The sequence below is a fragment of the Antechinus flavipes genome, chromosome 3 (assembly GCF_016432865.1).
Source record: "Antechinus flavipes isolate AdamAnt ecotype Samford, QLD, Australia chromosome 3, AdamAnt_v2, whole genome shotgun sequence".
In the NCBI taxonomy this organism is placed as follows: Eukaryota; Metazoa; Chordata; class Mammalia; order Dasyuromorphia; family Dasyuridae; genus Antechinus; species Antechinus flavipes.
This window is the reverse complement of record NC_067400.1, coordinates 556390381-556399640: the sequence shown is the minus strand read 5'-3', so window position 1 is coordinate 556399640 and position 9260 is coordinate 556390381. Positions and strand designations below refer to the sequence as shown.

The 9260-nt window shown below is 34.0% G+C and overlaps 1 protein-coding gene across 1 annotated transcript; it reads right to left on the bottom strand.

The window, feature by feature from the left end:
• Window positions 1-634: 634 nt before the first annotated feature.
• LOC127558132 (olfactory receptor 52P1-like) lies at window positions 635-1588 on the bottom strand. The gene has a single exon (XM_051991362.1). It carries the CDS (start codon window positions 1586-1588, stop codon window positions 635-637), a length of 954 nt encoding a protein of 317 aa, XP_051847322.1.
• Window positions 1589-9260: the final 7672 nt, after the last annotated feature.

Here is a 9260-nt window from a genome sequence, read left to right as displayed (position 1 = left end):
AAAGGAGCATAAATTGGATTGCCTTTAGACAACAGATAAACTCCTTCAGTGACTTCAAAGTTTTCAAAAATGAAGACCCATCTTTTTAATACCAACATTCTGCCATATGGCAGAAAGACATGGAATCCAACAGTTTGTGAAGAATAAAAAATATATATCATTCAGAACACAATGGAAAGTCACATGTTGAACGTGAGCAGGGTGCAATCTATATCCAGTGAGGATTTCTGAGGAAGAGGAGTAAAAGTTGCCATAATGTAATGCTTGATAGAAAAAGAAGTTGTTCACATGGAAGGGCAATGGATGACCAATGAAATATCCAGAAAGTTTCACTAGTAACCTTGTAGTATCAAAAAATATATATATATATAAGCAAGAACCCCTGAAAAATGGGTGCATGTATATGAGAAAACTTGTATAAGAGTCACACAGAATATGCAAATAGAGTTGTGTCCTGTATTTCTAGAGAGAGTTTCTAATTTGTTGAGATCTCAGATCAATCTGAGATTATTGAGTATACCCATCTCACACTATATCTTTTAACTTAGTAGACCTTTAATAAATATTTACAAAATGAGATGTTTATCCTTTGTTCATCTCTATATCATCTATTCCTACTTATTTCTTATGGATCCTAGTGTTTCCCATACTTTGGGTTTGGGCAGAAGAGTTCCATTACTCGATCACGGATCTGTTTTGTTTTCACACCATAGATTAAGGGATTTACTGCAGGAGGTACCAGAAGGTAAATGCTGGCAATGATGATGTGAATGGATGGAGGCACTTTCTTGCCAATACGATGTGTGAGGAAACTAAAAAGGGCAGGTATATAGGAGACCAAAATTGTGGAAACGTGTGCAGCACATGTGCCCAGGGCTTTGGAGCGGGCATCCTTAGAGGATAACCTGAAGACTGCCTGGAGGATTTTGATGTAGGATATGGTTATAAGTGATAGGTCTAGTATCATGACAGAAAGTGCAACACAGATGCCATATGCTCGGTTGATGAGGGTGTTGGCACATGCCAATTTAACTATGGCCATGTGCTCACAATAGGCATGTTTAATGATGTACTTGGTACAGTAGGGTAGTCTTAATATGAGAAGTGGACAAGGAAGGACCATGATAATGGCCCTGGCAGCCCCAGCCAATCCCATCCTGATGACCAAAGGGTTGGTCAGAATAGTGGTATAGTGTAGTGGATAGCAGATTGCCACATATCGGTCAAAGGCCATGGAGACCAATAAGGCAGACTCGATGATGCAGAAAGTATGGATAAAGTACATCTGTGCCAGGCACTCATCAAATGCAATAAGGTGAGCATCCAGCCAAAAGATGCTGAGCATCTTGGGGGCTGTGGCAGAAGCAATGGCCACATCATTGAGACCCAGCATACAGAGAAAGTAAAACATAGGGTGATGAAGAGTAGGCTCCAGCTTGACAGTGAGGATGATGAGGGCATTCCCCAGTAGAGTCATAGTATACAGGAGGAACACGGGAATACTCAGCCAGTAGTGAAAGGCCTCTAGGCCAGGAATCCCCACCAGGAAGAAAGCTGAGAAGCTGCGTTCTGTGGTGTTTTTTATCATGATGAGACTTCAGGGACAGCATGCTCAGATTCTAAGTGTCTGGTCCAGGTTCAAAACTATACAAAAGGATGGAAAATAACACAAACAGACACATAAGTGAACAAAATATTAGAGTCTGTTGGGTTAGAATCAATGTCCTTGAAGCCTGAGAAAATCAGAGCCCCATGATGAGAGAAACTTTCAGTACTTCTAATCTTAAGAATGAAGGTGAAGATGAAACTGATAAAGATTAATCATCTTTGAAATAAAGGCAACAAAAAGCTGTATTCCATGAATTCCTCCTTATGTGTAATTTTTCAATATACTCTTTTTCAATGTATGATTGTTTCATTTCCTGCTTTAATTTCCACTTCATGTTCAGTGATAAATGAAAAATAGTATTAGAGAAAGAAACATTCTGACCCCACAGAACAATAGGATACCATGCAAATTGACTGCTTCTTCCTCTACAGCTATCGGATCTTAGCTAAAGGGATAGAAAGGTTCTCAGAAGTAGTAGTCCAACTCCTTCACTTTACAAATGACAACACTGAGGCCCTTTGAGATTGGATGTTCTAGTTACACAGAAAATAAAGATTATAACTAATATTTGAACCCAGAATCTCTGATTTTAGTATTAGTCAAATTTTTATTTTGATGTACTGCACAAAGAATTGTCAAGGTGAATTATTTCCAATGGTTTTTCCAAGATATTGTATCATTATCTTCTTTTCTTATCAAGCTGTTGTTTTCCTTAATCTCCTTATTCTTTCCTTTTCCATATGTATATATTTATACCTATGCATATGCACACATATATGACATGTACAGGTATACATGCACACACACACACATATATATAGGTGCATGTCTGATTTCATGAAACACATAATTATGTGTGATATGGTTCCCCTTGCCTCTCAGTGAACTGTAAGCTGCTTCAGGATATTGACTGTTTTTCTTTTTCATCCCAGCACTATTACCAAAGATTCCATGTAAATACAGGGTTAATAAACAGACTTGTGATTCTGTTGGTATAGAAAGTTTCCAAATAAGGAAACTCCTTCCATCAATTCTTTGCAACTTTTAATCTTAGAGACTGTCTCAAACACTAATATGTTAAGTGAATTGCCCAGAGTTAACACTGTTAGCATGTAGCACAAGAGTGAATTGAGCCCAGGTCTTACTAGCTATGTAACCTACTCCCAAATCATTATATTATGCTGCCTTTCGGATAATAGGTGCTTAATAAATGCTTCTTGAATTGAACTGGAATATCTAGGGACTTTTAGAACATGTGTAAATATTTGGTCAGAAGAAAGATCAATCATATTACAACAATCTTATGTTCACAAGCTATGCGCAGGGATGGAGATCATACACACATACCCAATGATACCATGTTAGGACAGAGAATTCTTTGCAGAGAGAGGGAATTAGAAAAGCAGAGGGAAAATGTAATTGATGATAGAGAAACTCTTATAAAAAGATGAAAAATGTTGGCTCATTGCAAGAAATAGCATGAAAAGCAGACACAAGAATCTTAAATGCCCAACTTTTTAGAATTAATGAACGCAAAAGCATTGTAACTAGTATAATGAGCAAAGTTACTTATGTAGTTGAGTAGGATTGCAAAACCATAGTCCAGAGGGAAGGGAGGCTTACTTCAGGTGCATTAAGGTAAGAGATTGCAGCAGCCCTAAGAACAGTCTGATAGCTGTCCATTTTGAGGATGGGTTGGGAAAGAAAGTGGAAAAAGGAAACATAGAAGTTCATTCCACCATGGCCTCAATTATAGGATAGTATAAACTATCCCTTGAAATTCAAGTCTTTACACAAAAAACATGCCTCAGTAATGGTACCCTGGGGATCATGGTCAAATAGTTGTTCTCTACAGTTATGAAATAGCTTGTTGATCTCTATGCAGAGGATATATATTTTACTGGCTCCCCAATTGTCTGTTTCAAATTCCCTTTGACCTTATGCTAATTAGCTTAGGTGTATTTCCTACCTTTCCACCCCCAAGATTATAAATAGATCCCAGAATTCAGAATTGAAGTTTATAATGAGGAAAATGAGTCTCTATAAAGAATATAAATGTGTTAGTTAGCCTGGGACAGAGAAATTTTCAAAAGATTTCAGCCCAAATTAGTTAAAACTTAAAATGCTAACTTAAAAAGCTAGAAAAAGACCAAATTTAAAAAAAAACCCTAATCAAATGCTAAACTTGAAATTCTAAATCTAAAAGGAGAAATGAATAATATTGAAAATAAAAAATTGAACTAATAAATAAAACTAAGAGTTGGTTTTATGAAAAAACCAATAAACTAGATAAACCTTTAGTAAATCTGATTAGAAAAAGGAAAATCAAATTATTAGTATTAAAGGGAGAACTTTCCACCAATAAAGAGAAAATTAGAGAAATAATAAGTTACTTTGCCCAAGTTTATGACAATAAATTTGATAACCTAAGTGAAATAGATGACTACCTCCAAAAATATAGGCTTTCCAGATTAACAGAGGAGAAAATAAATTGCTTTAAACAGTCCCATTTCAGAAAAAAAGAAATAGAACAAACTATTAATCAATTCCCTAAGAAAAAATCTCTAGGACCAGAAGGATTTATATGTGAATTCTACCAAACATTTAAAGAACAATTAGCCCCAATGCTATTTAAACTATTTGAAAAAATAGGGAATGAAGGAATCCTATCAAATTCCTTTTATGACATAGACATGGTACTGATACCTAAACCAGGTAGGCTGAAAACAGAGAAAGAAGATTATAGACCAATTTCCCTAATGAATAATGATGCTAAAATCTTAAATAAGATATTAGCAAAAAGACTACAGAAAATCATCCCCAGAATAATACACCATGATCAAGTAGGATTTATACCAGGAATGAAGGGCTGGTTCAATATTAGGAAAACTATCAGTATAATTGGCTGTATTAATAACCATTTTAACAAAAACCATATGATCATCTCAATAGATGCAGAAAAAGCATTTAATAAAATCCAATATCCATTCCTATTAAAAACACTTGAGAGGATAGGAATAAATGGACTTTTCCTTAAAATAATCAATAGCATCTATTTAAAACCATCAGTAAGCATCATATGTAATGGTAATAAACTTCAACCATTCCCAATAAGATCAGGAGTGAAGCAAGGTTGCCCACTATCACCATTACTATTCAATATTGTATTAGAAATGCTAGCTTTGGCTATAAGAGTTGAGAAAGAGATTAAAGGAATTAGAGTAGGTAATGAGGAAACCAAATTATCACTCTTTGCTGATGTATGATGGTATACTTAGAGAACCCCAGAGATCTACTAAAAAGCTATTAGAAATAATCCACACCTTTAGCAAAGTTGCAGGATACAAAATAAACCCACATAAGTCATTAGCATTCTTATTTATCACTAACAAAATCCAACAGTTAGAGTTACAAAGAGAAATTCCATTTAAAGTAACTACCAATAGTATAAAATATTTTGGAATCTATCTGCCAAGGGAAAACCAGAAACTTTATGAGCAAAACTACAAAACACTTTCCATGCAAATTAAGTCTGATCTAACCAACTGGAAAAATATTAAATGCTCTTGGACTGGGCGAGCAAATATAATAAAGATGACAATACTACCTAAATGAATCTATTTATTTAGTGCTATACCAGACTCTCAAAAAACTATTTTGATGACCTAGAAAAAATAACAACAAAGTTCATATGGAAAAACAAAAGGTCAAGAATTTCAAGGAAATTAATGAAAAAACAAAAACAAAAACAAATGAAGGTGTCTTAGCTTTATCAGATCTAAAATTATATTATAAAGCAGCAGTTACCAAAATCATTTGGTATTGGCTTAAGAAATAGACTAGTTGATCAATGGAATAGGTTAAGTTCAAAGGACAAAACAGTCAATAATTTTGATAATCTAGTGTTTGACAAACCCAAAGACCCCAGTTTTTGGGATAAGAACTCACGGTTTGATAAAAATTGCTGGGAAAATTGGAAAGTAGTGTGGCAGAAACAAAGCATTGATCGCACTTAACACCATTAACCCAGATAAGGTCAAAATGGGTTCATGACCTAGGCATAAAGAATGAGATTACAAATAAATTAGAGGAGCATAGAATAGTTTACCTCTCAGATCTGTGGAAGAGGAAGGAATTTATGACCAAAGAAGATCTAGAGATCACTATTGACCACAAAATAAAAAATTTTAATTATATCAAATTGAAAAGTTTTTGTACAAACAAAAGTAATCAGATGAGTTTAGAAGGGAAACAATAAACTGGGAAAACATTTTTACAGTCAAAGGTTCTGATAAAGGCCTCATTTCCAAAATATATAGAGAATTGACTCTAATTTATAAGATATCAAGCCATTCTTCAATTGATAAATGATCAAAGGATATGAACAGACAATTCTCAGACGAAGAAATTGAAACTATTTCTAGCCATATGAAAAGATGCACCAAGTCATTATTATTCAGAGAAATGCAAATTAAGACAACTCTGAGATATCATGACACACCTGTCAGACTGACTAGAATGACAGGGAAAGATAATGCGGAATGTTGGAGGGGATGTGGGAAAACAGGGACACTGATACATTGTTGCTGGAATTGTGAATACATCCAGCCATTCTGGAGAGCAATTTGGAACTATGCTCAAAAAGTTACCAAACTGTGCATACCCTTTCATCCAGCAGTGTTACTACTGGACTTATATCCCAAAGAGATTTTAAAAAACGGAAAGGGACCTGTATGTGCAAGAATGTTTGTGGCAGCCCTCTTTGTATTGGTCAGAAATTGCACATTAAGTGGATGCCCATCAATTGGAGAATGGCTGAATAAACTGTGGTATATGAATATTATGGAACATTATAGTTCTGTAAGAAATGACCAGCAGGATGATTTCAGAAAGGCCTGGGGAGACTTACATGAACTGATGCTGAATGAAATGAGCAGGACTAGGAGATCATTATATACTTCAATAACAATACTATATGATGATCAATTCTAATGGATGTGGCCATCTTCAGCAATGAGATGAACCAAATCAGTTCCAATAGAGCAGTGATGAATTGAACCAGCTACAACCAGTGAAAGAACTCTGGGAGATGACTATAAACTACTACATAGAATTCCCAATCCCTCAATTTTTGTCCGCCTGTATTTTTGATTTCCTTCACAGGCTAATTATGCACTATTTCAAAGTCCGATTCTTTTTGTACATCAAAATAACTGTTTGGACATGTATACTTATATTGTATTTAATTTATACTTTAACATATTTAACATGTTTTGGTCAACCTGCCATTTGGGGGAGGGGGTAGGGAGAAGGAGAGGAAAAATTGGAACAAAAGGTTTGGCAGTTGTCAATGCTGTAAAATTATCCATGCATATAACTTGTAAATAAAAAGCTATATAAAAAAATCTGAAATGCTAGCACTAGAAGGGGATAAGCTTATTTATATTAAAAATTCATATATGTGATTGCATATTTCCAGAATGAGTGCTGATTTTAAACAGAAAACCTTGTTATGTCATTTCATACTTATGTAACTTAGAACAAGTCATTCAAATATTCCGAGTTGGTGTCCTTATTTATAAAATGAAGAGATTGAATTTGATGACATCTGACGTCCCATTTTCATTTAAATTAATGATCCTTTTCTCATATAATTTTTGAAGGCTTTTTGATCCTCAAAATGCAAGGTGTTGATGTTATTGAAACCATTTTCCTGATTTCCTCCTGCCCAATAATCATACTCTATTTCCATAAATCCATTGTAAATTACACTATTTTTAATGCATCCATATTTATGTGTATTCTACATAAATTTGTATAAGTACTTTTTGGCTCCTCCATTAAAATGTAAATTTCTTGGGAGTTAGAATGTTTCATTCTTTTTTTTTACTTTTTATATTTGTATGCCTACTACCTAATAATATCTGGAACATAGTAAATTTTTCCTTGCTTGATGGTTATTGTTATTGTTATTATTAAATGATATTTATAAAAAACATCTAAGAGTTTATAAAACATTTAATTGGTAAACTCATTTAAGATCTTTTAGTCTAACTTCTGGACTGTCATCTAGATCATACCTTAGACCTCAGAGCTTACTATCATGTAAATCATACTTTCTTGTTCCTTATACATATCAGCTTACCCTCAACCCAAGGAACTGGATCTTCATAATAAAGATGCTTGGACATTTTTTCTCCATCATTTATACTATTTATTTTAAATTGAGTAGCTGCTCAAGGTATATTTTTCATTCTGTTGCTAAACAAAGACTGTTCCAGTTCTGAATTTTTTATTTTCAGATCAGCATCTGTTCAGTGTGAGGACTGAGTTGCCAGCATACTCTGGCCCTGCTTTCTATATTGTTTTGGGCAAAAGGTGATTGCTTAACAGAACATCATCTAGGTACCCTATATTCCCTACATTTAACCTACATTATCAAAAGTGCTAGACTGAGTCCTGTTGGCAGATACCAAGAAAAGAGAATACTTGGTACTGTGATTTTTGACCAATTCACACACAAATTCATCTAAGCACAAAGGACAAAAATAGTTTCTATATATCATTTATACACTGTTCCCCAATGTATGTAATTTTTTTATGGTTTTGAGCATATTCTGTTTTTGCCCTGATCTCTTATGTCTTGTGCTACACAGATATGAACCAGGCTAGGTTCAGAAATCATGTGCTGCAAATGATTATTGGTCAATTGATTGAGAATCCAACCACAACTATACTGAGATTTGTTATTGCATAGTAAAAAGAAGAAAAAGCATAGGAAGACATCATGAAGAGTAAGCAGGAAAATTAACAGACCGCAAAATGTAACATAATCTTTTTCTCTAACCCAGCATTTAGCATAGTACCTGGCACATAGTAGGTGCTTTAAAATGCTTATTAATCAAAGTCTATATAGAGCAAGTTTTGTTGTACAAAGTATATTTTTTACGATATTCCAAGAATTTCCTTATACTTGACTATTATTTCAGGTTCATCTTGAAACACAAAATTCTAGAAACTCAGTATTCATATAAAATCATGAAATCTTATAAATAAAAAATTTTTTAAAAATTAATTTCTAGCCTAACTCCTACATCTGATGATGTGCTATCACCCATAGCATTCACCATAATGTTGAGAAGAATTAATCTCACTTTTGTTTGGACACACCCTCACTACCTTACCTGGTACCTGACTCGATTTTCCTTCTTCCTGCTTATATTGTTCTGTAGTTCTTCATGACCTCTGACTCTGTGACTTCCATTCACTTTTTCTTCTTGTACTCTGGGGCCAAGCAAAATAAAAAAAGTACTTTGTAAGCCTTGAAGGGTCAAATATATTTGTACTTGTAAAGATATATACATATATGTAATATATATTTATATGTATTCACATATGCATATATGCACATGATACAGATATATGATATACATATACACACTATATATAATGTATATATATATATACATATATATATATATATATATACACATACACACACATACATACATACATATGTATGTATGTGTGTGTATATGGAATTCTATCTGAATTAACACCCTGTATCAATGCAGATCAGCCTTTACTGGGTACAGTTTAAAATATTAGAGATTTGTCTGTGGCTCAGAGAGATTAAGTCCAAGGTCACACA